General features: G+C 42.5%; 1 protein-coding gene across 9 annotated transcripts in view; it reads right to left on the bottom strand.

Moving 5' to 3' along the window:
• Positions 1–21,411, bottom strand: part of stab1 (stabilin 1) — a 284,951-nt gene that overhangs the window by 124,977 nt on the left and 138,563 nt on the right. For all 9 annotated transcript variants that reach the window (XM_065002109.1, XM_065002108.1, XM_065002102.1 and 6 more), the window contains 4 exons: positions 17,798–17,909; positions 16,986–17,172; positions 7,029–7,122; positions 3,389–3,547 (listed from right to left, as the gene is read on the bottom strand). In XM_065002109.1, coding sequence (XP_064858181.1) covers positions 3,389–3,547; positions 7,029–7,122; positions 16,986–17,172; positions 17,798–17,909 — 552 coding nt within the window. The remainder of the gene's footprint in view (positions 1–3,388; positions 3,548–7,028; positions 7,123–16,985; positions 17,173–17,797; positions 17,910–21,411) is intronic.

Raw genomic sequence — 21,411 nt, 5'->3', positions numbered from 1 at the left:
CTTTTCCCCCAGAACAGCCTCAATTAGTCAGGGCATGGAATCTACAAGGTGTCAGTTGCATCCCCTTTTCCCCCAGAACAGCCTCAATTAGTCAGGGCATGGAATCTACAAGGTGTCAGTTGCATCCCCTTTTCCCCCCCAGAACAGCCTCAATTAGTCAGGGCATGGAATCTACAAGGTGTCAAAAGCATTCCATGGGGTTGCTGGCCCATGTTGACTGAAATCACTGCAACCCTTAACAAAGAGCTGCAGTTAGTTTCAGAATGGGAGGCAAGAAATAAATTAGTCCTAAATATTTCAAAAACTAAAAGCATTGTATTTGGGATAAATCATTCACTAAACCTCAACTAAATCTCGTAATAAAAATTGTGGAAATTGAGCAAGTTGAGGTGACTGTCATGGTCAAAACATATTGACACAACAGTAGCTAAGTTGGGGAGAAGACTGTCCATAATAAAGCGCTGCTCTTCCTTCTTAACAGCATGTCATGACTCTCCTGTGAGGATCCAGGTTACAGTGGGTCAGCTCTACAGCACCCTCTCTGTCCCGCAGAGGGAGGGATGGAGGTATGGTGCTGGACAGTTTTATGACGCTATTAAATACAGTGTAGGAACTGTCTCTCCCTGACCATGCAGGATTGAGGGGAAAGAGCCCTTTTGAAACATGGAGATTCCTCCTGCCAAAACTACAACATGGAGATTCCTCCTGCCAAAACTACAACATGGAGATTCCTCCTGCCAAAACTACAACATGGAGATTCCTCCTGCCAAAACTACAACATGGAGATTCCTCCTGCCAAAACTACAACATGGAGATTCCTCCTGCCAAAACTACAACATGGAGATTCCAAAACTACAACATGGAGATTCCAAAACTACAACATGGAGATTCCTCCTGCCAAAACTACAACATGGAGATTCCTCCTGCCAAAACTACAACATGGAGATTCCAAAACTACAACATGGAGATTCCTCCTGCCAAAACTACAACATGGAGATTCCAAAACTACAACATGGAGATTCCAAAACTACAACATGGAGATTTCCAAAACTACAACATGGAGATTCCAAAACTACAACATGGAGATTCCTCCTGCCAAAACTACAACATTCAAGGTTGGACATTGAAACAATATTTCTAACGTAAATAATGTGGGAAATGGTCAGGAAGGACTTAAAGAACAATCATGTCATATAAGTTGTTGTTTTGTGATATCATTAAGGACATATAAGTTGTTGTTTTGTGATATCATTAAGGTATAACCAAATAATGGTAACTCGACATCCCGGTTATCAGATTTACATCTAAATGTTGTGATTAAATATGAAACTATTTGTGAGAAGATGAAAAGTGAGTTTAGCCTTCTAAATGAGATAATTGTTTTTCAACTAAAGTTTTAGCCAGTCTGTAATCACGCCCATGTGAGCACAGACATTATGCCAAAAAGATTGGGGCTTATAAAGGACTCCTAAAGAATTAACATATGGAAATATGCCAGGTTGCTGCCGATGTGGACATTGGGCTTAGCTGTACCCAGAATAATCAACCATTTAGACCAGTATACGGACGGTCAGCCGGACGTCACAAACGGTTTAAAGCTAAAGACTTGTATCCATGCAGGATGAGCTGAATACTTTACCAAATGGTTTGAAGACTACAATACCAGAAAATGGTAAGACCCTCTGAAAGTCTCTCTCTCGAAGAAGAAGAATAATAAAATTACACAGGAACATTCAGTCTGCAGCTGTTGTTGCACCTTTAGCTTAGGAAACTCGACCGAAGACAAGAGACAAAGAACAATTTCCTCTCACCACTATAGGTATCTCTATGTTATCTATTCTAAACAAACAGAGTGAAGAATAAGGCCTGCTGAACACTGCGTGGTAGACCTCTGGAAGATCTGTTCTAACAGACACTCTGAGACCAAGAAGTTACGACTACAAAGGACATGGTGACCTCTGGAAGACCTGCTCTAACAGACACTCTGAGACCAAGAAGTTACGACTACAAAGGACATGGTGACCTCTGGTGGACAAGCAGAGACTTTCTGTCGACTGACTCCCCAGAAAATGGACCGGGCGATTTCAACAGAGAGCGATGACAAAGACATACAAGCATAAATATGTACTTTGCACTTCTAAATGTGAATGAGCGGTTGTCAGTTTGCTAAATATTCATATTTACGATGAGCGTATTATTCAACTGTATGTACGAGAGTTGAATTCCTTTGTCTCTCCTTCTCCCTCTCTTTCTTTCCCCACCCCCTTTTCAATGTGTAGCCAGCCGTCATATCAGGTTAGTCCACTAGGGACTTTTCATTGTGTAACCAGCCGTCATATCGGGTTAGTCCACTAGGGACTTTTCATTGTGTAACAAGCCGCCATACAGTGCCTTGCTAAATAAATCACTGCCTTGGCATTTTTCCTATATTCTTACATTACAACCTGTAATTTAAATATATTTTTATTTTTATTTCATGTAATGGACATTGGTGAAGTGAAATGAAACAAATGACTTGTTTCAATTATAAAAAAAATATAAAAAACGGAAAACTTGAGCGTATATGTATCCACCCCCTTTACATATGTATCCACCCCCTTTACATATGTATCCACCCCCTTTACATATGTATCCACCCCCTTTACATATGTATCCACCCCCTTTACATATGTATCCACCCCCTTTACATATGTATCCACCCCCTTTACATATGTATCCACCCCCTTTACATATGTATCCACGCCCTTTACATATGTATCCACCCCTTTACATATGTATCCACCCCTTTACATATGTATCCACCCCCTTTACATATGTATCCACCCCCTTTACATATGTATCCACCCCCTTTGCTATGAAGCCCCTGAATAAGACCCGGTACAACCAATTACCTTCAGAAGTCACATAATTAGTTAAATAAAGTCCACCTGTGTGCAATCTAAGTGTCACATGATCTGATCTTGAAATACATCCACAGGCACATCTCCAATTGACTCAAATTATGTAAATTAGCCTATCAGAAGCTTCTAAAGCCATGACATAATTTTCTTGAATTTTCCAAGCTGTTTAAAGGCACAGTCAACTTAGTGTATGTAAACTTCTGACCCACTGGAATTGTGATACAGTGAATTATAAGGGAAATAATCTGTCTGTAAACAATTGTTGGAAACATTACTTGTGTCATGCACAAAGTAGATGTCCTAACCGACAAAACAATAGTTTGTTGACAAGCAATTTGTGGAGTGGTTGAAAAACAAGTTTTAATGACTCCAACCTAAGTGTATGTAAACTTCCCATTTCAACTGTATTTGATGCTGGCGATGGTATTACCCGTTAGACCAGCCTCAGGCGCTAGCAGAAATCTGTTTAGCAGCCGAACCATACATACCTGTCCTGGTCCTAGAGACCTGCAGTCTGCATTCTTATGGCAGCCACCTCTGGTCTCCAGGAGACAGTTGTCCACCTCAGTACAGATCAGGCCGTCTCCTGTCCAGCCCTCGTTACAAACACACGACACGTTAGCTGGCCCTGAGTTCTCGCACTGGGCCTGAGGAGAGAGATGGACATACAACACACGACGCGTTAGCTGACCCTGAGTACACACACTGAACCTCAGAGGAGAGGATATGGTAACACACTGAACCTCAGAGGAGAGGGTTATTATAATACACTGAACCTCAGAGGAGAGGGTATGGTAACACACTGAACCTCAGAGGAGAGGGTTATTATAATACACTGAACCTCAGAGGAGAGGATATGGTAACACACTGAACCTCAGAGGAGAGGGTATGGTAACACACTGAACCTCAGAGGAGAGGATATGGTAACACACTGAACCTCAGAGGAGAGGGTTATTATAACACACTGGGCCTCAGAGGAGAGGGTATGGTAACACACTGAACCTCAGAGGAGAGGGTTATTATAATACACAGGACCTCAGAGGAGAGGATATGGTAACACACTGGACCTCAGAGGAGAGGGTATGGTAACACACTGAACCTCAGAGGAGAGGGTATGGTAACACACTGAACCTCAGAGGAGAGGGTATGGTAACACACTGAACCTCAGAGGAGAGGGTATGGTAACACACTGGACCTCAGAGGAGAGGATATGGTAACACACTGAACCTCAGAGGAGAGGATATGGTAACACACTGAACCTCAGAGGAGAGGGTATGGTAACACACTGGACCTCAGAGGAGAGGGTTATTATAACACACAGGACCTCAGAGGAGAGGGTATGGTAACACACAGGACCTCAGAGGAGAGGGTTATTATAATACACTGGACCTCAGAGGAGAGGATATGGTAACACACTGAACCTCAGAGGAGAGGGTATGGTAACACACTGAACCTCAGAGGAGAGGGTATGGTAACACACTGAACCTCAGAGGAGAGGATATGGTAACACACTGAACCTCAGAGGAGAGGGTATGGTAACACACTGAACCTCAGAGGAGAGGGTTATTATAACACACTGAACCTCAGAGGAGAGGGTATGGTAACACACAGGACCTCAGAGGAGAGGATATGGTAACACACTGAACCTCAGAGGAGAGGGTATGGTAACACACTGAACCTCAGAGGAGAGGGTATGGTAACACACTGAACCTCAGAGGAGAGGGTATGGTAACACACTGGGCCTCAGAGGAGAGGATATGGTAACACACTGGACCTCAGAGGAGAGGGTATGGTAACACACTGAACCTCAGAGGAGAGGGTATGGTAACACACTGAACCTCAGAGGAGAGGGTATGGTAACACACTGGGCCTCAGAGGAGAGGATATGGTAACACACTGGACCTCAGAGGAGAGGGTATGGTAACACACTGAACCTCAGAGGAGAGGGTATGGTAACACACTGGACCTCAGAGGAGAGGGTATGGTAACACACTGGACCTCAGAGGAGAGGATATGGTAACACACTGAACCTCAGAGGAGAGGGTATGGTAACACACTGAACCTCAGAGGAGAGGGTATGGTAACACACTGGGCCTCAGAGGAGAGGATATGGTAACACACTGGACCTCAGAGGAGAGGGTATGGTAACACACTGAACCTCAGAGGAGAGGGTATGGTAACACACTGAACCTCAGAGGAGAGGGTATGGTAACACACTGGGCCTCAGAGGAGAGGATATGGTAACACACTGGACCTCAGAGGAGAGGGTATGGTAACACACTGAACCTCAGAGGAGAGGGTATGGTAACACACTGAACCTCAGAGGAGAGGGTATGGTAACACACTGGACCTCAGAGGAGAGGATATGGTAACACACTGGACCTCAGAGGAGAGGGTATGGTAACACACTGAACCTCAGAGGAGAGGGTATGGTAACACACTGGACCTCAGAGGAGAGGATATGGTAACACACTGGACCTCAGAGGAGAGGGTATGGTAACACACTGAACCTCAGAGGAGAGGGTATGGTAACACACTGAACCTCAGAGGAGAGGGTATGGTAACACACTGGGCCTCAGAGGAGAGGATATGGTAACACACTGGGCCTCAGAGGAGAGGGTATGGTAACACACTGGACCTCAGAGGAGAGGGTATGGTAACACACTGAACCTCAGAGGAGAGGGTATGGTAACACACTGAACCTCAGAGGAGAGGGTATGGTAACACACTGGACCTCAGAGGAGAGGGTATGGTAACACACTGGACCTCAGAGGAGAGGATATGGTAACACACTGAACCTCAGAGGAGAGGGTATGGTAACACACTGAACCTCAGAGGAGAGGGTATGGTAACACACTGGGCCTCAGAGGAGAGGATATGGTAACACACTGGACCTCAGCGGAGAGGGTATGGTAACACACTGAACCTCAGAGGAGAGGGTATGGTAACACACTGAACCTCAGTGGAGAGGGTATGGTAACACACTGGGCCTCAGAGGAGAGGATATGGTAACACACTGGACCTCAGAGGAGAGGGTATGGTAACACACTGAACCTCAGAGGAGAGGGTATGGTAACACACTGAACCTCAGAGGAGAGGGTATGGTAACACACTGAACCTCAGAGGAGAGGGTATGGTAACACACTGGACCTCAGAGGAGAGGATATGGTAACACACTGGACCTCAGAGGAGAGGGTATGGTAACACACTGAACCTCAGAGGAGAGGGTATGGTAACACACTGGACCTCAGAGGAGAGGATATGGTAACACACTGGGCCTCAGAGGAGAGGATATGGTAACACACTGGACCTCAGAGGAGAGGGTATGGTAACACACTGGACCTCAGAGGAGAGGGTATGGTAACACACTGAACCTCAGAGGAGAGGGTATGGTAACACACTGGGCCTCAGAGGAGAGGATATGGTAACACACTGGGCCTCAGAGGAGAGGGTATGGTAACACACTGGGCCTCAGAGGAGAGGATATGGTAACACACTGGGCCTCAGAGGAGAGGATATGGTAACACACTGGACCTCAGAGGAGAGGGTATGGTAACACACTGGGCCTCAGAGGAGAGGATATGGTAACACACTGGACCTCAGAGGAGAGGGTATGGTAACACACTGGGCCTCAGAGGAGAAGGTATGGTAACACACTGGACCTCAGAGGAGAGGGTATGGTAACACACTGGGCCTCAGAGGAGAGGATATGGTAACACACTGGGCCTCAGAGGAGAGGGTATGGTAACACACTGAACCTCAGAGGAGAGGATATGGTAACACACTGGGCCTCAGAGGAGAGGATATGGTAACACACTGGGCCTCAGAGGAGAGGATATGGTAACACACTGGGCCTCAGAGGAGAGGATATGGTAACACACTGAACCTCAGAGGAGAGGGTATGGTAACACACTGGACCTCAGAGGAGAGGATATGGTAACACACTGGACCTCAGAGGAGAGGGTTATTATAATACACCAATACGGTTAACGTCCGTTATTAACTATTCCCAAAACCCGATTGAGAGAATCTAGAAATCAGGAAGGACTAAACAGGAAATCCATATGGGCCTTAGTAAAAAGTTGTGCACTAAATAGGGAACAGGGTGCCATTTTGGAGGGGTCTTACGTTAACATCACAGCCTCCTCTGTCAGCCTTCAGGCAGGGGTTGACCAGGATGCAGGAGTGTCCATCTCCTTCATACCCCGGCATACACTCACACCTGTCACACACAGGGACACGCACAGGGACACACACACATGTTAATAATATAGATATAGATAATAATAACATAGACAATAGTATAGATTATATTATGATAATATAGATTATAAAATAGATTATAATCTAGATAATACTATAGAGAATAACATAGATTATAATATACACTGCTCAAAAAAATAAAGGGAACACTTAAACAACACAATGTAACTCCAAGTCAATCACACTTCTGTGAAATCAAACTGTCCACTTAGGAAGCAACACTGATTGACAATACATTTCACATGCTGTTGTGCAAATGGAATAGACAACAGGTGGAAATTATAGGCAATTAGCAAGACACCCCCAATAAAGGAGTGGTTCTGCAGGTGGGGACCACAGACCACTTCTCAGTTCCTATGCTTCCTGGCTGATGTTTTGGTCACTTTTGAATGCTGGCGGTGCTTTCACTCTAGTGGGAGCATGAGACGGAGTCTACAACCCACACAAGTGGCTCAGGTAGTGCAGCTCATCCAGGATGGCACATCAATGGGAGCTGTGGCAAGAAGGTTTGCTGTGTCTGTCGGCGTAGTATCCAGAGCATGGAGGTGCTACCAGGAGACTGGCCAGTACATCAGGAGATGTGGAGGAGGCCATAGGAGGGCAACAACCCAGCAGCAGGACCGCTACCTCTGCCTTTGTACAAGTAGGAGCAGGAGGAGCACTGCCAGAGCCCTGCAAAATGACCTCCAGCAGGCCACAAATGTGCATGTGTCTGCTCAAACGGTCAGAAACAGACTCCATGAGGGTGGTATGAGGGCCTGATGTCCACAGGTGGGGGTTGTGCTTTACAGCCCAACACCGTGCAGGATGTTTGGCATTTGCCAGAGAACACCAAGATATGCAAATTCACCACTGGCGCCCTGTGCTCTTCACAGATGAAAGCAGGTTCACACTGAGCACGTGACAGACGTGACAGAGTCTGGAGACGCCGTGGAGAATGTTCTGCTGCCTGCAACATCCTCCAGCATGACCGGTTTGGCGGTGGGTCAGTCATGGTGTGGGGTGGCAGTTCTTTGGGGGGCCGCACAGCCCTCCATGTGCTCACCAGAGGTAGCCTGACTACCATTAGGTACCGAGATGAGATCCTCAGACCCCTTGTGAGACCATATGCTGGTGCGGTTGGCCCTGGGTTCCTCCTAATGCAAGACAATGCTAGACCTCATATAGCTGGAGTGTGTCAGCAGTTCCTGCAAGAGGAGTGCATTGATGCTATGGACTGGCCTGCCCGTTCCCCAGACCTGAATCCAATTGAGCACATCTGGGACATCATGTCTCGCTCCATCCACCAACGCCACGTTGCACCACAGACTGTCCAGGAGTTGGCGGATGTCCAGGTCTGGGAGGAGATCCCTCAGGAGACCATCCGCCACCTCATCAGGAGCATGCCCAGGCGTTGTAGGGAGGTCATACAGGCATGTGGAGGCCACACACACTACTGAGCCTCATTTTTACTTGTTTTAAGGACATTACATCAAAGTTGGCTCCGCCTGTAGTGTGGTTTTCCACTTTAATTTTGAGTGTGACTCCAAATCCAGACCTCCATGGGTTGATACATTTGATTTCCATTGATAATTGTTGTGTGATTTTGTTGTCAGCACATTCAACTATGTAAAGAATAAAGTATTTAATAAGAATATTTCATTCATTCAGATCTAGGATGTGTTATTTTAGTGTTCCCTTTATTTTTTTGAGCAGGGTATATTATAATTTAGATAATAACAATATAGACAATAGTATAGATTATAATATAGATAATAATAATAATTAAACATTTAATTAAAAAACACGAAGTAGAATTGAAAAATTTAAGAAACACACACACATCTGTTACACACAGGGACACACACACACCTGTTACACACAGGGACACACACACACCTGTTACACACAGGGACATACACACACCTGTTACACACAGGGGCACACACACACCTGTTACACACAGGGGCACACACACACCTGTTACACACAGGGGCACACACACACCTGTTACACACAGGGACACACACACACCTGTTACACACAGGGACACACACACACACCTGTTACACACAGGGACACACACACACCTGTTACACACAGGGACACACACACACATGATACACACAGGGACACACACACATCTGTTACACACAGGGACACACACACATCTGTTACACACAGGGACACACACACATCTGTTACACACAGGGACACACACACATCTGTTACACACAGGGACACACACACATCTGTTACACACAGGGACACACACACACATCTGTTACACACAGGGACACACACACACCTGTTACACACAGGGACACACACACACCTGTTACACACAGGGACACACACACACCTGTTACACACAGGGACACACACACACCTGTTACACACAGGGACACACACACACCTGTTACACACAGGGACACACATACACCTGTTACACACAGGGACACACACACACCTCTTACACACAGGGACACACACACATCTGTTACACACAGGGACACACACACATCTGTTACACACAAGGACACACACACATCTGTTACACACAGGGACACACACACACCTGTTACACACAGGGACACACACACACCTGTTACACACAGGGACACACACACATCTGTTACACACAGGGACACACACACACCTGTTACAAACAGGGACACACACACACTTGTTACACACAGGGACACACACACATCTGTTACACACAGGGACACACACACACCTGTTACACAAAGGGAGACACACACATCTGTTACACACAGGGACACACACACATCTGTTACACACAGGGACTCACACACACCTGTTACACACAGGGACACACACACACCTGTTACACACAGGGACACACACACATCTGTTACACACAGAGACACACACACATCTGTTACACACAGGGACACACACACATCTGTTACACACAGGGACACACACACACCTGTTACACACAGGGACACACACACATCTGTTACACACAGGGACACACACACACCTGTTACACACAGGGACACACACACATCTGTTACATTCAGGGACACACACACATCTGTTACACACAAGGACACACACACACACACCTGTTACACACAGGGACACACACACACCTGTTACACACAGGGGCACACACACACCTGTTACACACAGGGACACACACACACCTGTTACACACAGGGACACACACACACACCTGTTACACACAGGGACACACACACACCTGTTACACACAGGGACACACACACATCTGTTACACACAGGGACACACACACACCTGTTACACACAGGGACACACACACATCTGTTACACACAGAGACACACACACATCTGTTACACACAGGGACACACACACATCTGTTACACACAGGGACACACACACATCTGTTACACACAGGGACAAACACACATCTGTTACACACATGGGCACACACACACACATCTGTTACACACAGGGACACACACACATCTGTTACACACAGGAACACACACACACCTGTTACACACAGGGACACACACACATCTGTTACACACAGGGACACACACACATCTGTTACACACAGGGACACACACACACCTGTTACACACAGGGACACACACACATCTGTTACACACAGGGACACACACACACATCTGTTACACACAGGGACACACACACACCTGTTACACACAGGGACACACACACACCTGTTACACACAGGGACACACACACACCTGTTACACACAGGGACACACACACACCTGTTACACACAGGGACACACACACACCTGTTACACACAGGGACACACACACATCTGTTACACACAGGGACACACACACATCTGTTACACACAAGGACACACACACACACACCTGTTACACACAGGGACACATACACATCTGTTACACACAGGGACACACACACATCTGTTACACACAGGGACACACACACACCTGTTACACACAGGGACACACACACATCTGTTACACACAGGGACACACACACACCTGTTACAGACAGGGACACACACACACCTGTTACACACAGGGACACACACACATCTGTTACACACAGGGATACACACACATCTGTTACACACAAGGACACACACACATCTGTTACACACAGGGACACACACACATCTGTTACACACAGGGACACACACACATCTGTTACACACAGGGACACACACACACCTGTTACACACAGGGACACACACACACCTGTTACACACAGGGACACACGCACACCTGTTACACAGGGGCACACACACACCTGTTACACACAGGGACACACACACACCTGTTACACACAGGGACACACACACACACCTGTTACACACAGGGACACACACACACCTGTTACACACAGGGACACACACACACGTGTTACACACAGGGACACACACACACACCTGTTACACACAGGGACACACACACATCTGTTACACACAGGGACACACACACATCTGTTACACACAAGGACACACACACACACACCTGTTACACACAGGGACACACACACAGCTGTTACACACAGGGACACACACACACCTGTTACACACAGGGGCACACACACACCTGTTACACACAGGGACACACACACACCTGTTACACACAGGGACACACACACATCTGTTACACACAGGGACACACACACATCTGTTACACACAAGGACACACACACACACACCTGTTACACACAGGGACACACACACATCTGTTACACACAGGGACACACACACATCTGTTACACACAGGGACACACACACACCTGTTACACACAGGGACACACACAGATCTGTTACACACAGGGACACACACACACCTGTTACACACAGGGACACACACACATCTGTTACATTCAGGGACACACACACATCTGTTACACACAAGGACACACACACACACACCTGTTACACACAGGGACACACACACACCTGTTACACACAGGGGCACACACACACCTGTTACACACAGGGACACACACACACGTGTTACACACAGGGACACACACACACACCTGTTACACACAGGGACACACACACACCTGTTACACACAGGGACACACACACAACTGTTACACACAGGGACACACACACACCTGTTACACACAGGGACACACACACATCTGTTACACACAGAGACACACACACATCTGTTACACACAGGGACACACACACATCTGTTACACACAGGGACACACACACATCTGTTACACACAGGGACAAACACACATCTGTTACACACAGGGACACACACACACCTGTTACACACAGGGACACACACACATCTGTTACACACAGGGACACACACACACATCTGTTACACACAGGGACACACACACACCTGTTACACACAGGGACACACACACACCTGTTACACACAGGGGCACACACACACCTGTTACACACAGGGACACACACACACCTGTTACACACAGGGACACACACACATCTGTTACACACAGGGACACACACACATCTGTTACACACAAGGACACACACACACACACCTGTTACACACAGGGACACACACACACCTGTTACACACAGGGGCACACACACACCTGTTACACACAGGGACACACACACACCTGTTACACACAGGGACACACACACATCTGTTACACACAGGGACACACACACATCTGTTACACACAAGGACACACACACACACACCTGTTACACACAGGGACACACACACATCTGTTACACACAGGGACACACACACATCTGTTACACACAGGGACACACACACACCTGTTACACACAGGGACACACACAGATCTGTTACACACAGGGACACACACACACCTGTTACACACAGGGACACACACACATCTGTTACATTCAGGGACACACACACATCTGTTACACACAAGGACACACACACACACACCTGTTACACACAGGGACACACACACACCTGTTACACACAGGGACACACACACACCTGTTACACACAGGGACACACACACATCTGTTACACACAGGGACACACACACACCTGTTACACACAGGGACACACACACATCTGTTACACACAGAGACACACACACATCTGTTACACACAGGGACACACACACATCTGTTACACACAGGGACACACACACATCTGTTACACACAGGGACTCACACACATCTGTTACACACATGGACACACACACACACATCTGTTACACACAGGGACACACACACATCTGTTACACACAGGAACACACACACACCTGTTACACACAGGGACACACACACATCTGTTACACACAGGGACACACACACATCTGTTACACACAGGGACACACACACCTGTTACACACAGGGACACACACACATCTGTTACACACAGGGACACACACACACATCTGTTACACACAGGGACACACACACACCTGTTACACACAGGGACACACACACACCTGTTACACACAGGGACACACACACACCTGTTACACACAGGGGCACACACACACCTGTTACACACAGGGACACACACACACCTGTTACACACAGGGACACACACACACCTGTTACACACAGGGACACACACACACCTGTTACACACAGGGGCACACACACACCTGTTACACACAGGGACACACACACACCTGTTACACACAGGGACACACACACATCTGTTACACACAGGGACACACACACATCTGTTACACACAAGGACACACACACACACACCTGTTACACACAGGGACACACACACATCTGTTACACACAGGGACACACACACATCTGTTACACACAGGGACACACACACCTGTTACACACAGGGACACACACAGATCTGTTACACACAGGGACACACACACACCTGTTACACACAGGGACACACACACATCTGTTACATTCAGGGACACACACACATCTGTTACACACAAGGACACACACACACACACCTGTTACACACAGGGACACACACACACCTGTTACACACAGGGACACACACACACCTGTTACACACAGGGACACACACACATCTGTTACACACAGGGACACACACACACCTGTTACACACAGGGACACACACACATCTGTTACACACAGAGACACACACACATCTGTTACACACAGGGACACACACACATCTGTTACACACAGGGACACACACACATCTGTTACACACAGGGACTCACACACATCTGTTACACACATGGACACACACACACACATCTGTTACACACAGGGACACACACACATCTGTTACACACAGGAACACACACACACCTGTTACACACAGGGACACACACACATCTGTTACACACAGGGACACACACACATCTGTTACACACAGGGACACACACACCTGTTACACACAGGGACACACACACATCTGTTACACACAGGGACACACACACACATCTGTTACACACAGGGACACACACACACCTGTTACACACAGGGACACACACACACCTGTTACACACAGGGACACACACACACCTGTTACACACAGGGGCACACACACACCTGTTACACACAGGGACACACACACACCTGTTACACACAGGGACACACACACATCTGTTACACACAGGGACACACACACACCTGTTACACACAGGGACACACACACATCTGTTACACACAAGGACACACACACACACACCTGTTACACACAGGGACACACACACATCTGTTACACACAGGGACACACACACATCTGTAACACACGGACACACACACACCTGTTACACACAGGGACACACACACATCTGTTACACACAGGGACACACACACACCTGTTACACACAGGGACACACACACATCTGTTACACACAGGGACACACACACACCTGTTACACACAGGGACACACACACATCTGTTACACACAGAGACACACACACATCTGTTACACACAGGGACACACACACATCTGTTACACACAGGGACACACACACACCTGTTACACACAGGGGCACACACACACCTGTTACACACAGGGACACACACACACCTGTTACACACAGGGACACACACACATCTGTTACACACAGGGACACACACACATCTGTTACACACAAGGACACACACACACACACCTGTTACACACAGGGACACACACACATCTGTTACACACAGGGACACACACACATCTGTAACACACGGACACACACACACCTGTTACACACAGGGACACACACACATCTGTTACACACAGGGACACACACACACCTGTTACACACAGGGACACACACACATCTGTTACACACAGGGACACACACACACCTGTTACACACAGGGACACACACACATCTGTTACACACAGAGACACACACACATCTGTTACACACAGGGACACACACACATCTGTTACACACAGGGACACACACACATCTGTTACACACAGGGACACACACACATCTGTTACACACATGGGCACACACACACACATCTGTTACACACAGGGACACACACACATCTGTTACACACAGGAACACACACACACCTGTTACACACAGGGACACACACACATCTGTTACACACAGGGACACACACACCTGTTACACACAGGGACACACACACATCTGTTACACACAGGGACACACACACACATCTGTTACACACAGGGACACACACACACCTGTTACACACAGGGACACACACACACCTGTTACACACAGGGACACACACACACCTGTTACACACAGGGGCACACACACACCTGTTACACACAGGGACACACACACACCTGTTACACACAGGGACACACACACATCTGTTACACACAGGGACACACACACATGTTACACACAGGGACACACACACACACACCTGTTACACACAGGGACACACACACATCTGTTACACACAGGGACACACACACATCTGTTACACACAGGGACACACACATACCTGTTACACACAGGGACACACACACATCTGTTACACACAGGGACACACACACACCTGTTACAAACAGGGACACACACACACCTGTTACACACAGGGACACACACACATCTGTTACACACAGGGATACACACACATCTGTTACACACAAGGACACACACACATCTGTTACACACAGGGACACACACACATCTGTTACACACAGGGACACACACACATCTGTTACACACAGGGACACACACACATCTGTTACACACAAGGACACACACACATCTGTTACACACAGGGACACACACACATCTGTTACACACAGGGACACACACACATCTGTTACACACAGGGACACACACATCTGTTACACACAGGGACACACACACACCTGTTACACACAGGGACACACACACACCTGTTACACACAGGGACACACACATGGGGTAAAACATCTATAACGTTACACTGAGGCCCTTTAGAGCACTGACTGAGGCCCTTTAGAGCACTGACTGAGTCCAACTAGAGCACTGACTGAGACCCTTTAGAGCACTGACTGAGGCCCTTTAGAGCACTGACTGAGTCCAACTAGAGCACTGACTGAGACCCTTTAGAGCACTGACTGAGACCCTTTAGAGCACTGACTGAGGCCCTATAGAGCACTGACTGAGACCCTTTACAGCACTGACTGAGGCCCTTTAGAGCACTGACTAAGGCCCTTTAGAGCACTGACTGAGGCCCTTTAGAGCACTGACTGAGACCCTTTAGAGCACTGACTGAGACCCTTTAGAGCACTGACTGAGGCCCTTTAGAGCACTGACTGAGGCCCTTTAGAGCACTGACTGAGGCCCTTTAGAGCACTGACTGAGGCCCTTTAGAGCACTGACTGAGGCCCTTTAGAGCACTGACTGAGGCCCTTTAGAGCACTGACTGAGGCCCTTTAGAGCACTGACTGAGACCCTTTGCCTAGCAATAAGTAAGCTAAGTAAGTAATACTTACGTGGTGTGGCTGCCGGTAAAGCTGCAGAAGGCGTGTACATGGCAGTGTTCAGATAGACCATCAGAGTTACAGGCCTTAGCCTCCTTATCACAGTAGTCTCCAGAGTAACCCTCCAGACAGGAGCCCCCTCTACATGCACCCTTACTGCCTGGGCGGTTATCACACACACCATGGAGACAGCGGCAATCTGGAGACGACGAGGGGGGGGGACAAAGAGAGGAATGAGGGGAGACAGAGAGAGGGGAGGGGGAGGAAGAGGAGAGAGGGAGGGAGGGAGGGACAAAGAGAGGAAAGAGGGGAGACAGAGAGAGGGGGCAGGGGGAGAAAGAGGAGAGAGGGAGGGAGGGAGGGACAGAGAGAGGAAAGAGGGGAGACAGAGAGAGAGGGGAGGGGGAGGAAGAGGAGAGAGGGAGGGACAAAAAGAGGAAAGAGAGGAGACAGAGAAAGGGGGAGGGGGAGGAAGAGGAGAGAGGAAAGAGGGGAGAGGGAGGGAGGGAGGGACAGAGAGAGGAAAGAGGGGAGACAGAGAGAGGGGGGAGAAACATGATAAGGGTTCTTAAGTCAGATTTGACCATGATTTTCCTTTAGTTTTTAATCAAGGAGAGAAATGTGAAATGGCCCTTTCTATGGTGCACCACACCTGGGCAGCTCCATATGGGGATTAGATACGACAGGACTGGATAAATTATATTTTACTGTGTCCCAAGTGGCATCCTATTCCCTATATAGTGCACTACTTTTTTTGGGGGGCGTGGTCAACAGTAGTACACACTATAGGGAATAGGGCACTATAAAGTGTAACTCATACCCACCCTGGTCACACTTCTCTCCGTGTCTGTTGGGGTCAGAACAGATGTGACAGGCGATCCCCTTGAAGTGTTCCTCGCAGCGACACGACCCGTTACCATGGATACCATCAAAACACTACACACACATAGAAAGGTCACAGGTCAAAGACATGGAGACAGGACGTGATGATGGTTAAAATGGTATGCGTATCAAGTTTCAAAGTCTATTCACCATGTGCACAGGATACGACAGGTGTAAAACAGTACAGTGAAATTATTTTCTTCAGCGTTTTCCCTCAATGCAGTATTGATAATAATATAGACAGTAATATAGATAGTAATATAGGTAAAAAATAATATAGATAGTAATATGGATAGTAATAATAATAATAATATAGATAATAATATAGATAGTAATATAGATAATAGTATAGATAATAATATAGATAGTAATATAGATAATAATATAGATAGTAATATAGATAATAGTATAGATAATAATATAGATAGTAATATAGATAATAATATAGATAGTAATATAGATAATAGTATAGATAATAATATAGACAGTAATATAGATAGTAATATAGGTAAAAAATAATATAGATAGTAATATGGATAGTAATAATAATAATAATATAGATAATAATATAGATAGTAATATAGATAATAGTATAGATAATAATATAGATAGTAATATAGATAATAATAATAATATAGATAATAATAATAATATAGATAGTAATATAAATAATAATAATAATATAGATAGTAATAATAATAATATAGATAGTAATAATAATAATATAGATAATAATATAGATAGTAATATAGATAATAGTATAGATAATAATATAGATAATAATAACAATAATATAGATAATAATATAGATAATAATATAGATAATAGTATAGATAATAATATAGATAATAGTATAGATAGTAATATAGATAATAGTATAGATAGTAATATGGATAGTAATAATAATAATAATATAGATAATAATATAGATAATAATATAGATAATATAGATAGTAATATAGATAATAATATAGATAATAATATAGATAGTAATATGGATAGTAATAATAATAATAATATAGATAATAATATAGATAATAATATAGATAATATAGATAGTAATATAGATAATAATATAGATAATAATATAGATAATAATATAGATAGTAATATAGATAATAATATAGATAATAATATAGATAATAATATAGATAGTAATATAGATAGTAATATAGATAATAATATAGATAGTAATATGGATAGTAATAATAATAATAATATAGATAATAATATAGATAGTAATATAGATAGTAATATAGATAGTAATATAGATAATAGTATAGATAATAATATAGATAGTAATATAGATAATAATATAGATAATAATATAGATAGTAATATAGATAATAATATAGATAATATAGATAGTAATATAGATAATAATATAGATAATAATATAGATAATAATATAGATAGTAATATAGATAATAGTATAGATAGTAATATAGATAGTAATATGGATAGTAATATAGATAATAATATAGATAGTAATATAGATAATAATATAGATAATAATATAGATAGTAATATAGATAATAATATAGATAGTAATATAGATAATAGTATAGATAATAATATAGATAATAATATAGATAGTAATATAGATAATAGTATAGATAGTAATATGGATAGTAATATAGATAATAGTATAGATAGTAATATAGATAATAATATAGATAATAATATAGATAATAATATAGATAGTAATATAGATAATAGTATAGATAGTAATATAGATAATAATATAGATAATAATATAGATAGTAATATAGATAATAATATAGATAATAATATAGATAATAATATAGATAATAATATAGATAGTAATATAGATAATAGTATAGATAGTAATATAGATAGTAATATGGATAGTAATATAGATAATAATATAGATAGTAATATAGATAGTAATATAGATAATAATATAGATAGTAATATGGATAGTAATAATAATAATAATATAGATAATAGTATAGATAGTAATATAAATAATAATAATAATATAGATAATAATATAGATAGTAATATAAATAATAATATAGATAATAATATAGATAATAATAACAATAATATAGATAATAATATAGATAATAATATAGATAATAATATAGATAGTAATATAGATAATAATATAGATAATAATATAGATAGTAATATAGATAATAATATAGATAATAATATAGATAATAATATAGATAGTAATATAAATAATAATATAGATAGTAATATAGATAATAGTATAGATAGTAATATAGATAGTAATATGGATAGTAATATAGATAATAATATAGATAGTAATATAGATAATAATATAGATAATAATATAGATAGTAATATAGATAATAATATAGATAGTAATATAGATAATAGTATAGATAATAATATAGATAATAATATAGATAGTAATATAGATAATAGTATAGATAGTAATATGGATAGTAATATAGATAATAGTATAGATAGTAATATAGATAATAATATAGATAATAATATAGATAATAATATAGATAGTAATATAGATAATAGTATAGATAGTAATATAGATAATAATATAGATAATAATATAGATAGTAATATAGATAATAATATAGATAATAATATAGATAATAATATAGATAATAATATAGATAGTAATATAGATAATAGTATAGATAGTAATATAGATAGTAATATGGATAGTAATATAGATAATAATATAGATAGTAATATAGATAGTAATATAGATAATAATATAGATAGTAATATGGATAGTAATAATAATAATAATATAGATAATAGTATAGATAGTAATATAAATAATAATAATAATATAGATAATAATATAGATAGTAATATAAATAATAATATAGATAATAATATAGATAATAATAACAATAATATAGATAATAATATAGATAATAATATAGATAATAATATAGATAGTAATATAGATAATAATATAGATAATAATATAGATAGTAATATAGATAATAATATAGATAATAATATAGATAATAATATAGATAGTAATATAAATAATAATATAGATAATAATATAGATAATAATATAGATAGTAATATACATTTACATTTAAGTCATTTAGCAGACGCTCTTATCCAGAGCGACTTACAAATTGGTGCTTTCACCTTATGACATCCAGTGGAACAGCCACTTTACAATAGTGCATCTAGGTCTTTTAAGGGGGGGGGGAGAAGGATTACTTTATCCTATCCTAGGTATTCCTTAAAGAGGTGGGGTTTCAGGTGTCTCCGGAAGGTGGTGATTGACTCCGCTGTCCTGGCGGTAATATAGATAATAATATAGATAATAATATAGATAATAATATAGATAATAATATAGATAGTAATATAGATAATAATATAGATAATAATATAGATAGTAATATAGATAGTAATATAGATAGTAATATAAATAATAATATAGATAATAATATAGATAATAATATAGATAATAATATAGATAGTAATATAAATAATAATATAGATAATAATATAGATAATAATATAGATAATAATATAGATAATAATATAGATAGTAATATAGATAATAATATAG

Source organism: Oncorhynchus nerka, linkage group LG15, assembly GCF_034236695.1.
Source record: "Oncorhynchus nerka isolate Pitt River linkage group LG15, Oner_Uvic_2.0, whole genome shotgun sequence".
Taxonomy (NCBI): Eukaryota; Metazoa; Chordata; class Actinopteri; order Salmoniformes; family Salmonidae; genus Oncorhynchus; species Oncorhynchus nerka.
Note: the sequence above shows the minus strand (reverse complement) of the source record. Positions and strands in the feature narration are given on the sequence as shown.